Source organism: Mytilus trossulus, chromosome 14, assembly GCF_036588685.1.
Source record: "Mytilus trossulus isolate FHL-02 chromosome 14, PNRI_Mtr1.1.1.hap1, whole genome shotgun sequence".
NCBI lineage: Eukaryota > Metazoa > Mollusca > Bivalvia > Mytilida > Mytilidae > Mytilus > Mytilus trossulus.
Window position 1 is genome coordinate 27,231,010 of NC_086386.1, and position 18,532 is coordinate 27,249,541.

The 18,532-nt window shown below is 32.9% G+C and overlaps 3 protein-coding genes across 4 annotated transcripts in view; 2 read left to right on the forward strand and 1 right to left on the reverse strand.

The window, feature by feature from the left end:
* The window catches only part of LOC134696162 (zinc finger protein 330 homolog), a 310,551-nt gene that overhangs the window by 143,691 nt on the left and 148,328 nt on the right, over positions 1 to 18,532 (reverse strand). The gene's annotated exons all lie outside the window — the stretch shown is intronic.
* LOC134696417 (delta(14)-sterol reductase LBR-like) lies at positions 1,446 to 15,771 on the forward strand. Its single transcript, XM_063558202.1, has 7 exons — positions 1,446 to 1,492; positions 5,922 to 6,059; positions 6,874 to 7,237; positions 7,712 to 8,098; positions 9,403 to 9,483; positions 11,153 to 11,275; positions 15,520 to 15,771. The coding sequence occupies exons 1-7, from the start codon at positions 1,475 to 1,477 to the stop codon at positions 15,678 to 15,680; spliced, it is 1,272 nt and encodes a 423-aa protein (XP_063414272.1). The 5' UTR covers positions 1,446 to 1,474; the 3' UTR covers positions 15,681 to 15,771.
* Positions 16,508 to 18,532, forward strand: part of LOC134696401 (sodium- and chloride-dependent glycine transporter 1-like) — a 41,058-nt gene continuing 39,033 nt past the window's right edge. Inside the window, exon 1 of one of the 2 annotated variants that reach the window (XM_063558168.1) lies at positions 16,508 to 16,535. The gene's annotated coding sequence lies outside the window, so the exon portion shown is untranslated. Of the gene's footprint in view, positions 16,536 to 16,676; positions 16,891 to 18,532 lie in introns of those variants that run through there. The other variant, XM_063558167.1, reaches the window with a different exon arrangement.

Here is an 18,532-nt window from a genome sequence, read left to right on the forward strand (position 1 = left end):
CAGCAAAATATTGACAAATCATGTAAATGTTGTATAAAACCAGATTTATCAGTGATATTTTTTCACAGATGTTGACATGATATTGATTACTCAGATACAATAATGTTCTGGCAATATTCATGTTTTTCATTTATATAAGCCACTATCAACAATTTTTTCTTTTTTAAGTAAGACTTGTTTTTTTTAATTTGTTTTGCTGTTGTATGCTCTCAATTAAACTGAATGCAATGTAATGCATCCCTTTACGAAAATGACTTTCTAATTGAGACATTTCAACAAGGATCATCTTCCAGATCACCAACCAGCCTTAAAGAATAGAAAAGTATCCTGAACATACGACTTTTCGTAACCACTTTCCCCTCAATTCAAGTTTATATATCCAATACCGACGAACACATATTAAACAGAGCGCATACAATACTTCTGTTTTTGGGGATATTTTCATTTTAACGTTTTATAAAAAGTAAAATCACAAAAATACTGAACACAGAGGAAAATCAATTAGGAAAGTCCATAATCACATGGCAAAATCAAATAACAAAACGCATCAAAAACGAATGGACAAGAACTGTCATATTCCTGACTTGGTACAGACATTTTCAAATGTAGAAAATGGTGGATTAAACCTGGTTCTATAGCACTAACCCTCTCACTTTAATAACAGTCTCATCGAATTCCGTTATATTTACATGATGCGTTAAATAAACTGGTAATTAAGTTTCTTCTTGAACAGCGGTATACTAATGGTGCCTTTATTCTTACATTTAAACCTCATAATACACAAAGAAGTTGAGAGAAAAAAAAAGTAGCAACGACAATTTTGGCTGAATATGATAAAAGTTGAGTTTAGGTAACTAAAGAGGATTGACTAAAAAGTAATTTCTATATGGTGTTACAGACGCAAATGTTTCCATATTGGATAGGAATGTCCTTCGTTTAAAAAAATTCCTCAAAGAATGTTTATAATTTTAGATTTTTACCACTTGAGTAAAAAAACAAACAGAAAAAAACCCAAGGGAAATCGGGGCTTTGTATTTATATCATAGTCTTCTCGTCTATGCGTTTTCAAACACTTTTGAATTTCGGAATACATGCGCTTAACCTAGCAGGTAGATGAGTCTAATAAAGACGAGACGCGCGTCTGACTTAGTAAATTATAATCCTGGTACTTTTGATAACTTCTCTGAAGTAGTATGTGGACAGTTTGCTAGTCTCAGTCCTATTACAATATGGAGAATATGTCCGCTGTTCAAAGGTAAGTTTTGAGTTTCATGACATTTGTACCGCTAAGAGGGTATCACAAGCTTTTGTTTAACTATTTTGATATGAGCGTCACTGATGACTCTTATTTATACGAAACGCGCTTCTTGCGTACTAAATTATAATCCTGGTACCTTTGATAACTATTATCATGTAGTTACACATACACAAGTTGACCTGGTAAATAAAGATATCTTATCTACGTTTGAAGAAAATGGACATCACACGGAAGGTAAATACTTATTTATAACATAACAATAATATTATATGCAATTTTAAAATAACCGGAAAACTTTATTCAAACCTGGTCTTGGTGTGTTTGCAGTCATATACACTACATGTAGATGGCGAAAAATAAGAAACATTAAACAACAGTTATGCCACTTTAGCAGAAAAGTTTTAAATATAAACCATTGACCAACGTTTTATTTTTTTAAATATGTGATTTAGCAGATTCCACAGTATTTTGAATTGTTATGAAATTATTGATGCATTTATAACCATCTGAACTTCATCAGAATATTTAATCTGTAAATACAGAGATAAACTCCATAAAAATTATGGGAATTAGTTCAATGAATGTAAAAAATACCACGGTGGGTATGGTTGTCCTGCGAGAGAACGTACTGTGCTGGTGGGTTTGTTTACATTGTATCAGAACGGCAATAAAACGACTGTTTTGTTGCTTCATTTTTCTCTGATGTGTTATAAGTACCATGCAAAGTATATTACAACAATATTATATTGCAAAAGTCGTGCAAGTTCGTTAAACCAAATTGTCCTGTCACTGTGCTGGTGATCAGAAAAACGGTCCTGGTTCTGTGCTCCTATGTCCTGGTTCTGTGCTTTTATATTTTAGTTAAAAGTGGCATATATTCAAGATCATTGATGCTGTACTGTTATTGACTTATTAGCTGTTGTCTGCTTTCTTGAAATTGACATTGTTGTGAATCTGTTTACTGTTATAATGAGAGAAAAAATATCCCTATTTTTTTTTAAAAACTAACTGTAATCTTATTTATTGACCTGTTAATGGAACCCTTCTTGCCCCCTTTTAAGATAAGAAAATATGTTTATGATTTTCGGGATTACGATCATTTTGCAAGATCACCAAAATACGTTGTAATTTATACAATACTTATGTAAAGTAGATGATGTGGTATGTTTGTTGTCAATGGACAAATTTCCATAAGAAACCAAAGGAAGTATGTGTTAAGTGTGAAGTACGACCTTCAACAATAACCCATAAAATAAAAATGTAAAAGGTTTTGCATAAAAATGGAGAGCAAAAATATAGAACAAAGGACTTTCTGAGCGTTTGAATCACGTCTTTAGCAGCTTAAAACACATTTGTTTTTGAACAATTGAGTGCTGACTATAAGAATGACAATAGTATTGCGGGTTTGTTTGTTTGGTGGGTTTTTTTGGGGGTGGGGGGGGGGGGGGGGGAGGGATGGGAATAAGTTAGAGCGAGGTTACAGTGAAAGCTTGGAACCGTTTCCCGTAAGATTTAAAAGTTGGATTGTAAAAGAAAAATGTATCTTATAGCTATTTTAGAATCACTTGCTGTAAGATTTTTCCAACACATTTTTTTTGTCTCAACGGTAACAGGTAATTTTTTTTCGAAAATTCGATAGAACACTAAAAAAATCACTATTTTATGAAAGGGCAGGCTAGAATATGTCAGAGAATGAAGACGAGATAACCTAGAGAACACTAATAAAATAAAGATTTCTTAGTTTTTTTTATTTCGAAAATAAATATTTTTGATAAAGAATTACGGGGGAGGAAGTGAAAAATGTGTCCTTCTTTTCTATAAATAAATATTTTTCATGAATAAAAATAAAATGTGCCTTGATTATAATTGAAAATCAGTAAATGGAAAAAATACCCAACTAAAATACACTTTTATTCTAATATTGGTAAGATCACTTAGCTTTTAAGTTGTGTGTGTCAAACACACCATCTCTGTAGTAATGACTCCTTACTAAGATATTTCACTTTATTCATTTTTTTTTCTGCATTTTTTTATGTTGTGAATTCATAGAATTATTATATAATAAAATGTAGCCTTAATTTATATTTAAAAAAAAAACTGAATCTAAAGCCAGATATATCAAACATTTTTGTTTCCATCTATCCGTTTTCAGGACTTTAACAATCATCAATAACACGCCTAGAAAGTAAAATGCGTACTCGGCTGTCTGTAATCGACCATTTTTAGACACCCCAGGCTCCTAAAAAACAAGCCGGGTGGGGGTTCAAAGATGCAAACTAAGTACTTATATCAATATTTTATCTTTTCGTGTACGGTTTATGACCCCTCCTGTGGCCTGTCAATTCCGAAATGTGCAAACTGCAATAGTATCAAAACAGCACAGACATTGATGATAGAGATATAATTTTGTACATATATCAAGGGGAAACTTCTTGCAAAGCATTTTATTTATAGTTCAGTATTGTATTTAGTAGAAAAGGAAAATTAAGTGAAAATAAAATCACTATTTTTGTAGAAAATTCACAGACCTTTGTACAGAGATTTTTGTTATGTTTAGCATGGGATCAACACAATGGTTCATTTCCGAGTAAAAAAAATCAAAATGTCTATCTACCTTGCACATTTCAGAAAATTCAGATCAAATAACGAAACTGGTTCCAGCAACCGTTACAACGAATCATTTTAAATACAAAAATACGTGTTGCATGCAGCATTTTGTTTATCTATTAATATATGTATACGGATAAAGTTATGAAAGGAAGCAGGGTCATCAGGGTGAGGAGTCCATGTCATCTGAAATAAATGCTAAGCATAGATCTAGAAAGCGACATATAATCATGACATTAAAAAAAGTCTCTTCTTTTCGACTTTTTTTCGAACAAATTGACACATAAAATGAATTATATAGTATTGTGGAATTTTTAACTTATTTTAAATACTATATATTGTTATCTGATATTGGACGAAAGATGTTGCCCTTTTATGTTATTATGTAATACAAGTTCAGATCATTTGAAAACACATATTAAACAGCCAAACTGACTCGCAAGAGCTAAAATAGGAGTCATAGATCCTGTTGGCAACAATTATCTGGCTAATTTTATTGATCTTGTAACATTTGTTTCAAATATGACCAACTTCTTATCCAAAATCACCAGCACCGTATCAGGACCCACCAGCACAATGACAGGACCCACCAGCACAGTATCAGGACATGAATAAATTGAGAAAATGCTAAATTTTAATAAATTGCAATGTTTTTTTCACAAAATTGTTTTGTCGTGTGGATTGCGGCATAGAAAGCGGACTCTATGAGCATTTTTGTTTTATTTTTTCAGTTTGAGATTTTCTGAAAATGAGCATTTTTGTGTTACGCTTACTGAAACAGTTTAGAGGGTCATTTTTTTAATGGTTTATATATGAACCCATAAGAAACGAAATTGAAAAAATCTCAACTGTTTTCTTCCATTTTTTATGAGTGAAAACGTCAAAAATCATCATTTTCGTCTTTGTTTATATTTTTTCATTGATCACCAGCACCCGTCAGGACCGAATCACCAGCACAGTACGTTCTCTCGCAGGACAACCATACCCACCGTGAATACATGTATAAATCACCTTGCACATGTAATTTTTTTTACTTTTCATATTCAGATTTCGCTACAACTTGTCCTTAAGTTTTAATAAAAAAAAATATATGTAACTGTATTTATAACATTGCAGTTTTACACGGCAACTTGATTCTATAGCTCATTTAGTAAATACTTAGTAACGTGAGTCATTACTGCTTTGACAAATTTGCATATTATTGCGGCTGTTGGTTTAAGACGAGTTTGTTATCTATTATCAATGTTTGCTTTGATGAGGTTCTGATTAATTACTGCGGTTTGGATTAGCGAGGGTCGGAATAATGGCTGCTGTTTGATTTGACAAGAATGTTGTTATTGCGACCTTTGCTTTGAAGTAGTTGCGATTTTTGTCAGCAACATTAAATATAGGCAGAATATATTAAGGGGACAACCGAAAACCACAAGTTGATGAAAAACATACCGTGGCATAAAGAAAAAACTAAGATAACATGACACTAGACATAAAATAAACGATTGAGCAACACATCTCATTTAAAAAAAAACCTCAGTTGCTTGGCAAGGTAAGCAGTGCCTGCTTTACAGGAAGCACAAGACGTATTGCTAATGTCATGTTTAGCCTTTCATTTTAAAGAGAGGGCGTGCATGATTGTCGCTTAAACAATTGGAATATATATCCATGGTCATCTGTAGCACATATATTCCACAACGTTAAACCAAGTGACGATTGCGTTATTCGAACACTCTGAGGAATGATCGAAGCTTTACCAATAGGCACCCTTGTTACAAATGTAATTGTAATTGTAAATATAAGCAGTAACCCTTTACCAAAAAAAAATCATTACAGGAAACACAACCTCAAGAATATCGTTTCAACTGGATTAAGTAAACTATATACGATTGTAACATAAATATAAAACAGTTGCATATTAGTTTAGATTATGAATTGTTTATGTTACCTAGCTTTATGATGTTTGTATATTAGATGCAACACTTTATGAAATGGTAAAATATATGTGATTTTGTCTCTCCATAATACGATTGCAATTTTGATTTGTCCCTTATAATATTCGCAGAGAACATTAAACCAGCCCACAGATAAAGCTGAGAAAGCATCAACAGATGATGATAACACAGCGACATCTAAATCCGCAGTCTTTTTCACATTGTTCTTCACATCATGGATATTTGTCATTGTTGAAAAGTGCATCAAAGTAAGTAATACAATGTTTTGTAAGTAACTTACTTGTAATTAAAAACAACTGTATGTTAATGAAGCAACAGCAAAATAACTAAATTTGCAAATAACCACACATAAAGCTGACTTGGTCTTTCATTGGTGTCACATTGCCGTCTGCTTCATATAAGAATTTCTCATATACTAGTACCCGAACAAAAATACATAATATTATGAGATTTTGAACAATGCACTGTCAGCAGACTTTGTATATTGCATCTACACATTTAAAAGTACTGAAATTAAAGTTTTCATTATAATGTGCTGGCAATTTAAACGGACCAATGAATCAATTTATCAAAATAAGCTAATTGACCACTGTTTAAGAATAACGTTAAGCTAGCTGTCTCTTACTTTCTTTGCATAAACGTGTTCGCCAGAATAGTGATCGATTCGCTCATTTTGACACATTATTGGTTGCATGCAAACTCCAAAACACCTGCATATGTTGTCTGCATATTTCAATTAGTGTAACTGTGTTTTTCTATCTGTTGCTTTAAGATGTTTTAAACAGGTACGTTGAAGTTCAGTCTTTGAATCTGTTCAAATACCCATTACAAATTGTTATATTAAGACAGAAACGATATTTAAATAAATAAACAAAAACAAAACACTTATACGTGGAACTTCTTATACACACACATATTAGTTTGCGCCACAATAAGTATAGTGTTATATAATGCATGATATATACTAGTAGTATAAGTATATATACAAACAAAATTATTAGAATAGCACATGGAGGAACCCCTTTTGTATATCTATAAGAAGCATATTTTTTATTATAACAGGGCAATTGGAGCATAATTGCAGTTCCTAGATTTCCAAGTGATGTCAACAGTTACATTGAAATTAAAACCTTTGCAATTCTCACCGTGTGGTTTGTCCTGCAATGCATACTGTACATGCTGCCCTTTGGTGGCGAATTAGTTGATGGACTCCAAATTAAAGAATCTAGAATCAGACTTAAATATCGACTGAACGCATTCTTTGTACTAACAGCAAACATCATCGGCTTTTTAATAGCTTTATTGTCTGGAATTCGAGTGACATCAGTGTTCGATAAACTGCTACAGATGACCACCTCTGGTGTTCTGTTGATTCTACTTTCCAGCATTGTATTGTACCTCAGAGGTAGTAAATCTGATAAAACTGGTATGTGTTTTATTTCATATGCATTGTCTGATGTTTAAATTATAGCAGGCATTTAGTTGCCGAGTTAACATATACCAAATATAAATTTGATGTGCTACCGACATAGCCAGGTCTGTATTTTACATTTCTATTCTTAATTACGCTCGATTTTTGTATGCCTCTACCGTCGTCGGATGACATATTACCCATGTGCAAATTTACGCTCGTATGTACGTCCCAAAATAGGTTTCCGCTCGATCTCCAACTTCAGTTTGCCTTAACAATATGTTATGAAACTAATACACAATGCTTATTAAAAAAGAACACAGATCAAAATCGAATTTGGGAAAGGTTCCTTTATGACGTTGTATGCCATTGGACACCATCAGCATGTGTCTAATGGACCAAATCTTTATTTATGTTATTTACAAGATGAAGACATTCCTGATAACTTGATGCAAACAATTCTTATGATTACATTTATATTTTTAACAGGAAATGGTTTCAACGATTGGTTCAACGGAGTAGAATTAAATCCAAGATGGGGATTGTTCGATCTGAAATATGTTTGTTTTAGAAGTGGTATTATTGGGTGGATTTTAATGAACTTTATCAATATAGCCAAGGCCTTTGATAATGGAGATAAACCATCCGTTACTTTACTGACAGTGGCAGGGTTTCAACTTTTATATGTTGCTGATTACTTTTGGTTTGAAGATGGCATCTTGGTTTCGAGAGATATTGTCCATGAACATCTTGGATACAACTTATTAGTACAGTTTTTGATGATCCCGTTCTGTTTTGCTGTACAAACACGTTACCTGATGATGACGAAATGTGAATTACCATGGTATTGTCTTCTTGCCGTGATAATATTAAATTGTAAGATACATATCAGTATAGTTACCTCGTGAAAGAGGTTTATCAGTATAGTTACCTCGTGAAAGAGGTTTATCAGTATAGTTACCTCGTGAAAGAGGTTTATCAGTATAGTTACCTCGTGAAAGAGGTTTATCAGTATAGTTACCTCGTGAAAGAGGTTTATCAGTATAGTTACCTCGTGAAAGAGGTTTATCAGTATGATATTGCTCATTGTCACGACTATTGCAGCCATATTGAATAGGGGCAGATTTTTGGAAGGAGGAGGAAAAAGTAGGTTACGGGAAAACCTATGCGTGTTTTTAAGCAACGGTTTTGTTTCAATGATGTGTTCCCGTGTTTTTCAAAGCATTTTAACCTTCACTATGAAAATATACCCAATTTTCAATATAGCTGCATAACCATTTAATTGATTAATTGCCATTAAGCTCTAGTTTTAACATGATGAATATAACTGATGTCTTGCCTTAAAAATGGTAGGCATCTGTTTATCACAGATCTTGCTAATAACAGGAAAATGCATCAATTCTAAATCTATAAATACAGTCAAACCTGCTTAAGAGACAACCTGCATTAAGCAAAAAACCTGTCTGAAAACGCAAATTTTATTTCCCCCTGTAGTACATTTCATTAGAATTGAACATGTATTAAAAGACCACCCGTCTTAAGAGACCACTTTTGTGCTCTCCCTTAACTTGTATCTTAAGCAGGTTTGACTGTATCTCGAAATGAAATGGTAAGAAATAGTAAAACACATTATTAGATTATTATCTCTTGTTGATATGCAAGTTGCTTTCTAGTTCACACAATTCAAGAAAAAAAGTAAAATAACAAAAATACCAAACTCCAAGGAAAATTCCAAACAGAGAAGATAGTTAACCAATTGACAATAGCAAAATCTCAACCCCATCAATCGAACGGTAAACAGCTGTCATATTCCTGACTTTGGAACAGGTATTCTCTAATGAAGAAAATGTGGAATATACCTGGTTTTATAACTAGCTTAACCTGTCACTTGTATCACTGTCGCATAAAATCTTCATAGAAAAAGACATTTGTACACATTTCATAAAATAAGCATCATTAATCTGTTATGAAAAAAACCATGTCACATTTTTTTTTAATTTAAGTCAGTGTAGGTTCTTCATATCATGTTGTTCGGTGTGAGCCAAGGCTCCATGTTGAAGGCCGTACATTGACCGATAATGGTTTACTTTTTTAAATTGTTATTTGTATGGAGAGTTGTCTCATTGGCACTCACACTACATCTTCCTACATCTACTTATGTTTGTATTTGTATTCTATAGTAATAGGATATTGGATATACAGAGGAAGTAATTCAGAAAAGAACAACTTTCGAAAGAATCCAAATGACCCACAGTTCGCAAGTATATATACTCATCCATAAGTCTTTCTAATTATGTGTATCTCCATTTTCAGTGATGATAAAAAGCGTCTTGCTTTCGTTTTAATATAAAAAAAAAAAAAGAAGATGTGGTATGATTGCCAATGAGACAACACACAAAAGACCAAAATGACACAAACATTAACAACTATAGGTCACCGTACGGCCTTCAACAATGAACAAAGCCCATACCGCATAGTCAGCTATAAAAGGCCCCGATAAGACAATATAAAACAATTGAAACGAGAAAAACTAACGGCCTTATTTATGTAAAAAAAATGAACGAAAAACAAATATGTAACACATAAACAAACGACAACCACTGAATTACAGGCTCCTGACTTGGGACAGGCACATACATAAATAATGTGGCGGGTTAAACATGTCAGCGGGATCCCAACCCTACCCCTAACCTGGGACAGTGGTATAACAGTACAACATAAGAACGAACTATAAAAATCAGTTGAAAAAGGCTTAACTCATCAGATAGACAATAAATACAAGTGAACGTGGCCGGGTATTCATAACATTCATTCGTAACATCGTTAAGATGGACAATATCTCCTGTAACCTTCTGTTCTTCTAAATTTTCAATGTTTGTGTATTCTTGGAAAGACGACTTTTTCATGAGGTCAAAAATGTTTTGAATTGAAAAATATGTTTGGCCAGAATATGTATACCTGTTTTTGTGGAAAAGTAAAAATATTCATTTCCAAATTAATGGTGAGCAGAATATTTATTTCAATCATCCCTAAAAAAAACACCATTCAAATTGTCGTCCCCTTATCCACAATTGTTTTACTTTTCAGCGATTTATGAGACTAAGTGTTACATATGATAAAATTTATTTTAATTTTGTTGTTACAGAGTAGTGCGATGCCATCACTGGCAGCGAGGTTTTATTAGATCAATGATATTCTCCGGGGACATTGTTTTGCAATCTTTTCAATTATTTCTAGGTTTTGATAATTTAATTGGTGCATAATAATTTAGTTTATATTCACTTAGTTGCATGCAACTGCAGTAATGCCAATTATAATGTTACTGTTGGCGAATTTTCATTTTAATAACAGACAACATAAATATTTACGATGAAGTATCAGAAATGTATATCTGTATCATGCATTTGGTTGAGTGTTAAATCAATGACAACCATACACTTTTTAATAAAAATTTATCTTTACATATAACAAAAAAACAATACTTTAGTCTATAATATATAATCAATGGCGCAACATCTAGAGATATCAAAATTCTGCATCATTTTAGCAATAGTTTGTCATGGGTTAAAACTCAAATTGGATCGAACACGTGGATTTTAAAAGATGTTGTGTGGTTGCTATATTGTCTATGATGTTAAGAACGACATTTTCAAAAATAATTTTTAATAATTTTTTTTACTCTTTTTAATCCTTTTTCACGATTGGGGTTTGTTTTGATTTCAATATTTTTGCTACTTTGATTTAGCTACCTATTTTTCAATTCTTACAATCGATAAAAATTTAATGTTGTTAGACATATAAAGTCATGGGCCTTTGGCGTTCCATCTTGATAAAATATTTTCTTTATACTTAAAGCTCTGGAAAATAGCAAGGCAACTGTGTAAGGTGTAAATAACAATTTTTTAAACTGTTCTTATGCTTTCGTTTCAGATTATGAAGTAATTCCTACGTTAACCGGAAAGAACCTCCTTGTTTCTGGGTGGTGGGGTATATGTCGACATCCAAACTATCTAGGCGATCTAATCATTTCATTGACATATGCACTTCCGACAGGTAAATAGAAGTTCAAACGATTCTATTTCAATAAGAGTTCCTTTGTTACACTGAACAAATATATGGATGTAAATATTGAAGGAAAAGAAACTGTTTTATTTTCTGACAAAGCGTATATTATTACAATATAAGACAGTATTTAAACAACAACGCAAAACAATCAGCAGGTAAACATACAAAGAAAAGAAAAATAAGTTTGTGCATGTATGTACTAAACACACATGTAAATATGTATATACGTTTGCAAGTGTAGTACTTCATTCTCAGGCACACCCAATATAAAAAGTACTAGTTTTAATGAATAGGCAACTGGATATGTAACGTAATTGTAAAACCCACCAAGGGACTTAGCTGCTTTGTAAGGTGAAAGACAGATGCATATAGTATGCATGTATATACATAGACAATTTCCTAAAAATATTATGAGCAGATGCACTATTACCTGGCATGTTATCAACTTGCCTGTTCCAGAGTGTTTGATACCAGTTGTAAAGGACCAGATTACAGGAAGCATCACGGGGCGATGCCATATGATTGAGTGATGGATTGTTGGTTTATTATTTCATGAATGTTCACGACATTTACAAACTACTAATAAATACAATAGGTATGTAGGTCCTGTAATAAGGGACGTCAAAGATAAAGGTCGGAGAAGTTAAGACTGCCTATAGAAAATGACGGTAAAACTATATTAGATAGTGACAGATATTTTGCCTCGTAACATGTATTCAGAGAACCCTTCAAAAAGTTAAAAATAAAAATAAAAAGGCTTTCTACGTGCAAAGTAAGAGCGTGGAATGCTTTCTATAAGACGAATTGGATCTAACGTCCCCGTTCTGACTAGACGTGACTGCGTACTTGTATATCCCACACAGTCAAACAGACGCCACACTTTGGCCTATGTTTTACTAATTGGTCGGAATAAGATCAAAAGTTACCATATCTCTATTCCCCCAGTCACCCTTGGACGGTCGATGCCATTTGACATGCTCAAGTATACATAACACCAAAATATTCATAAAAATGATATAATATGGATGAAAATAAGTCCGATTGTCTATGATCAAATGCTGTAACAAACAAAAGGGAACATTATTATTATTGATTTCCACCATATCATCCCCGTGTCTAGTTCAGAGAAGTTAGAACTATTTTTTGCCTTCATCAATCAAATCACGAACAGATATAAATATATCATTTTTTTCTGAATAATCTTCTTAAAATGTACTGAACAAACATTTGAAAACACGCAAAAACCATCCAATTATGGACGAAAATTACCATGGTATATCATCTACCGATTATGAAGATTTTCAATATACAATTAAACTTAAACTTCACCGGTTAAAAGGTTAAAGTAAAGTACAGTTAAGAACATACGAACCTTGGGGCGTTTGGAGTAATACAATAACAGTGCTAGGTCAGATCCACACATGCTAACACTGGTATTAACGATATATGATATATTTGAAGTAAAAATTTAATTCAAAGGAAAACGCTTCCGTATCTGCTTGGGAAGAACTGTTTCTACAAAACCTAAGTTTTATATTATAACATATTCCACTTTCATTGGTATGTGAAGAATGTTTTTAGACGAAACTAAGATGTTAATTAAAAAACCTAGTCGAAGACAGACAACATTATCATGGCAAAAAAGACTTATATTCATCAAATACTAAAAGATTGAACAAAACCAATCCCGCCAAAACTCGTGGTGAACTCTATAGCTCCTTGCTGGGTTAGTAGCTCCTGTTCACTATAGTAGCGGCACCTATTGAGGGTTGCTCATGACAAGAAAAAATTACATCCAGGTAAAAGGGGGAAAGCAGGACGTAATTTCAATATCAAATGGAACATATCCCAGACAATTTGTAACACAGATATTCAATGGCGTTCAGCCAAATCATGATGGCGACTGTACTAGTGAATACAAATGTCGATGAGACGACATCAACTTTACCATTACATAACTTCCCTGCATGCCGGAACCGTCTAGCAAGGAAATCAGACATGATAGGAAATGCAAGCCCTGGATGATCGTTTCAACTGCAATAGGATGTATGATCAATTTGATTAAAAAATCTGTTAAAATGATATTGTTGATTTGTAGTCTATCTTTTATTTAACCTATAGCTGTACAATGTACCCTATGGGAGTGCAACTCGAGTATAAATCCCAATAACCGAAAATTATACCATAGCTATCCATGGTATAATTTTCACAATTATACCATGGTTTTGTTGTATAAGGAATTCAAAAAAAAAAAGTCGAGACCTGGTCGCGGCCGCCTGAATTTTTTGATAGAAACAACAAAGTTTGTGTGGGGCCACTAAGCTAAACTGCCCGCTTTGCACCAGCTGAAATAAATGATTGCTTAGGGTGGGAATCGAACCCACATACACCAACTCTGTTGTCCTATATTTTAAATGAACCAAAATTCGCTCAGGACTAGAACAAACAAAAAAGGTTTAATAATATGTTGATTTTCGGTTATCAAATGGTAAACTTCCTGTAGGCTCCACTGTACAGCTACATTTACACGAATCACATCTAACCGTTTGTTCGGCAAGGCGGGTTAGTTTTTAGGGGATAATGGGGGGGGGGGGGGGGGGGGGGGGAGGCAAGGGAGTACGCCCCTTTTAAAAAACTTTAAATATGGTAAACAAATAACCTATTTTATAATATTTTCAAATGTTAGCTTGCTTTACCCCCACCCACACTTTAAAAGTGTTTGATCTACACCCGGTTTATTGTTGGCTTGCTTTACCCCCAACCCCACTTTAAAAGTGTTTGATCCACACCCGGTTTTATTAAACACTGCTGACATCTAGACTTTTAATGGGGCTATACTCTATGTTTGACCGTTAAAATTAGATAGCGTTTGTTTACTCTAAACAGGAATATATATATACTTTAGATATGCTAATCCCAGCTCTAAATGAGCGATTTTTTTTTCTTTAATTATATCGTCGCATGTCAATGAATTTCATCGAGAACATTTTGATATCCCATTTAATTAATGTACGCCATGGGCAAAAGGTGGATAGGAACTTTATCGGGACTCCGGGATCGGGTGTTTTTAAGCTCGGGATTTCGGGATTGACCCTTTCTGGATCCGGGAATTTTTTTTAGAATTTCGGGACCTCTGGATTTTGAGTTTTAAGCCCAGCAGTTCGGGACTTCGTGTTTTAAAGCCCGGGATTGCGGGATCAAGACCCCCCCCCCCCCCCCCCCCACCCTCCCTCATGGACTTCTGGTTTAAAGTTAAAAGTGGAATAATTCATACAACTCTCAGACAGATTCTTGTGAAAATCATTAATATAAAAAAATTAAAACATTTTGAAAGCAAATAATAAAATTTAAAAAACCTACCCTTTGCAGTTCAACTGTACGTAAGTTTGGGATTGCAGCAATCTTCCAAAATATCAGAAATCTGTACTAGAAAGTTCTTGTGTCCTTATCCAGAACATCTTTTCGTCACCACTGTAAAGATGCATCCGTCGCTGTCGAAAAATATTTTCAAACTGAATACCCGCTGTTTCTGAACCCCGCGCTAGTTTTAAAAAGTAGGCGGAGCCTTAAGTGTAAGGTCCGAAAAGGGTTATTTCACAGATTCTTATTAAAACAATTTCCATGTAAATAAACAAAAATATATGAAATACACAATTTTTAACAGCGAAAGATACAATAGGTTAAAACAGATATTTCATATTTTTTGGAAAGTTTTGTGGTGTTTCGTAAATTATACCATAGTTTTTGTTGAAACCCCTCGGCAACCTCACTCGACTTCGTCTCGTGAGGTTAATGCCGACGGTTTCAACAAAAGCTATGGTATAATTTACGAAACACCACAAAACTGTCCAAAAGATATGAAATATCTATAACTTATCCTACCTTTCTCTTTACTGACATTTTAACCCTCGTGCAGTTGTTATTTACCTTATACAAGAAGTATTAGCTCAGCCGCTGGTAGACAATCTTTACTTCTGGGGACGAAACTGATTTTTTTTTACGCTTGATTAACTGTAAACACTTGCTATGAAAGTTTTTAGACTTTTGTAATTTTTTTTGTTTTGCGCTTAAAATTAATGTTTTACTGGTGCATTGATTTTTAATACATTTTCTGTTGTCTTGTTGTTGTTGCTTAACATTGGCTAGAATTTTAATTTTTAAACAAACTTATGTATTGAATATGAAACTGAACAACTAAAAACACAGATTTCTTATTTAGTTTTTCATTTCAGGTTTCAGTTATTTCCTGCCTTATCTGAATCCATTGTTTCTGTTTGTGATGTTAGTCGGAAGGGAACGTACAGATGGCGACGAGTGTAGAAAGCGTTATGGAGAAGCTTGGGAAACATACTGTCATCGTGTCAAATATAGAATTATTCCATATGTATATTAAAATAATTATAACATGGTGTTTGCATTTAGTTAACAAATATTGTAAATAAAGTTTACCCGCAAAATCTATCAAACAGCAAAATGTAAACAGAGAAGAATAAACAAGATATTATCTAGAGCACACAAACACTATCATTGGATTCAATCATGAATACTACGTTCGGTATGTTGTGCATAAATGACGGTATCAGACCTGCGGTTAAAGTTACTATTGATAAAGTACATTATACATAATCCTTTTCATACATTTTTGATAAATATATTCCAGACCATATGAGTATTTGGTCCGTACGGTCGTCTCGACGGTCGTATGGTCTGGAGCACTTACATATCCTTCAATATAGGACGCCTGCAATTTAAGTTTGTTTGTTTTCATTATTACAGTTCTGCCAGGGTCGTTAGCTCTACTACAGTAAACTATCAGTAACAAGGACGTTTCTGACATGATTTATGATAAACCTTTCTAAAATTATCAAGTTTATGAATTATTATAGGAAAGTAATTAAGTCCCTCATGCAAAGTTGAACTTTAATGAATTTGACTCTATCAACACTTTTGTTTTTTTTATGTTTCCTTGGCTGTAATTTCAAATATTCGGCTTGGAGGCCGGAAAAGCGCTACGTACGCATACAATTTATCCAGTATATCCAATATTTCATATTTAAAAGATACGCATATTTGCAAATATTTTATTTATATTTACGACTTGTTTTCATTATAACTGACATCTGATTCGTTTCAGATACTTATGATATAATCAAGCGACCTTTATCAAATAGTTAATCTAAATTTATCGTCCTTATCATATATATTGAACTGACCAGTTCCAGCGGCTCATCGATACTACGCAGTTATAGTAAGTGACCCTCTCGAATATTACACCATGTTAAAAAAAATTGGTTGCCTTGGTGATAAGATTCAAAATCATTTATAAATTTAATGTGAAAAACGTATTTTCTTATCGTCCGCTATTACAGGTAATAACTACATAATATAACATACATCACACACCACTTTGTTCAGTTTTCGGTACGCTCTAGAACTAATTAGGATTTAATACATTATTGTTAGCATGGTAATATAGAATACAACCATTCCTTCTTTAAAATCCACATTTTAGCGCATGACAACACTCCTCTTTTGTTAGAGAATAGCATTAATTTACAAGTTTTGTGGAAATCGATAAGGCCAGCTGCGCGCTGTGTAGTGAGGTAAATATTTTCCTTTTTTCCATTTAATGTAAATTGATAAATAATATTTATTTGTAATATTTTTTTTGTTTCATGTTTATAAAGCTTCATTGTTTAAATATATTAATTTTATTAAAAATTATTATTCGATTAAATGTGGGTAATAATCCCTGTACGAAGAGCTGACTAACCACAAAGAAAGTGTTGCATTGGAAGGATTACGATAATATGTAACATGCTTAGATAGTGTTGTGAATGATCGACAATATACTATTTTTCTCAATGGGTTTATGAAGTATTTTATGAGATATACACGTGTTTAAATATATATATCATGTCTCTGATTTTGTTTAGCTGCACCATGGCGGAATCAATGTAACTCAGCAATGTAAGCCCCTTGAAAAAAATATGATTTATAGAATTAGAATACGTTTTTATAACGAACTTTTGTAAGCTCTCCGGTCCCCCTTATTTTGAAATTTCTAAAATTCCCACGTGTTTGGTATGCTTGCACCTAGTTTTCTTTTTTGAAATATCTGGTACATTATAGATGTTAAGTGTATTCGAGGACGGCATGGAAGTGGGGATTACAATTATAATTGTATCAAAGCTCGTTTAATGATCATTGAGATTGTGTGTTTAATCTGTTGTGTATAAATTTGAATAAAGGGAGAAGTTATTGCTTTAAAGTTTATTTGTTTAGAGATCGTGTGATTTGTTCCAACCCTGTAGTTATACTGAGAGAACACAGATAACGCGAGATTTAAACTAACATTTCAATACAAGAATTATCAATGTGTAAAGAAAAGAACAAAAGAAGGAAACTAATAAAACTGTGTGATTGATTACTATAAAATCATATCAACAAACATAAAGAGCATATTTATGACTATGGCAACACCAAATAACAATAGCAGTTTTCAGAATTCTGTTGTAAATATCAACAGTAGTTTTCTTGATTCAGATTATACATTTCTTTATTAAATTGATATGTCAGAAATTAAAAATAAAAAAAAAACCAAAAATACATGTTAGAATTCGGTACACGTATTGTCAGGATTGACATCAACAATATCTTTTGTGAGCATTATGACTATGATGACAATTAAAAAGAAAAAAGAAGTATTGGCATATGAGAAGTGGCTTTCATTGGGCGTGAGGATTGTTTTGATATATCTCAGTTCAGTTTTCATGTCAAGTTACGACATTATTTGTCCGACTTGTGTGTATTCCTTTGCTGGAGTTTCCAAATTGCGACGGTAACACCGATGTTTTAAGTTGAAAAAGCTTATAATACAATACAGGATCATTTATGTATTCCCCGATGAATAACCTGAATATTTAAGGCCCAGATACAAATTCATTTATAAATATTATAAATTGGGCAAAACCTTTTTTTTAAATGTCCAATACTATATAGATTTATTATTAAAATACGATTTTACCTGCAGGAATTTATTAAAAAAAAGTGTTAAATATTACACCTAGACTTGTTTGTAACAAATCTGACATTTTAAGAACTTTTTTTTTCTTTTGTAAAATCTATCTTTTTGGCTAAACACGTTACAATTTACTGTTGTTCAATTATTTCGTCTAGTAGTTTTGTTATGCACACCAATTCATTAATTAATAGTTTAAAGCCAGACTTTAATGTTTCTTTTGT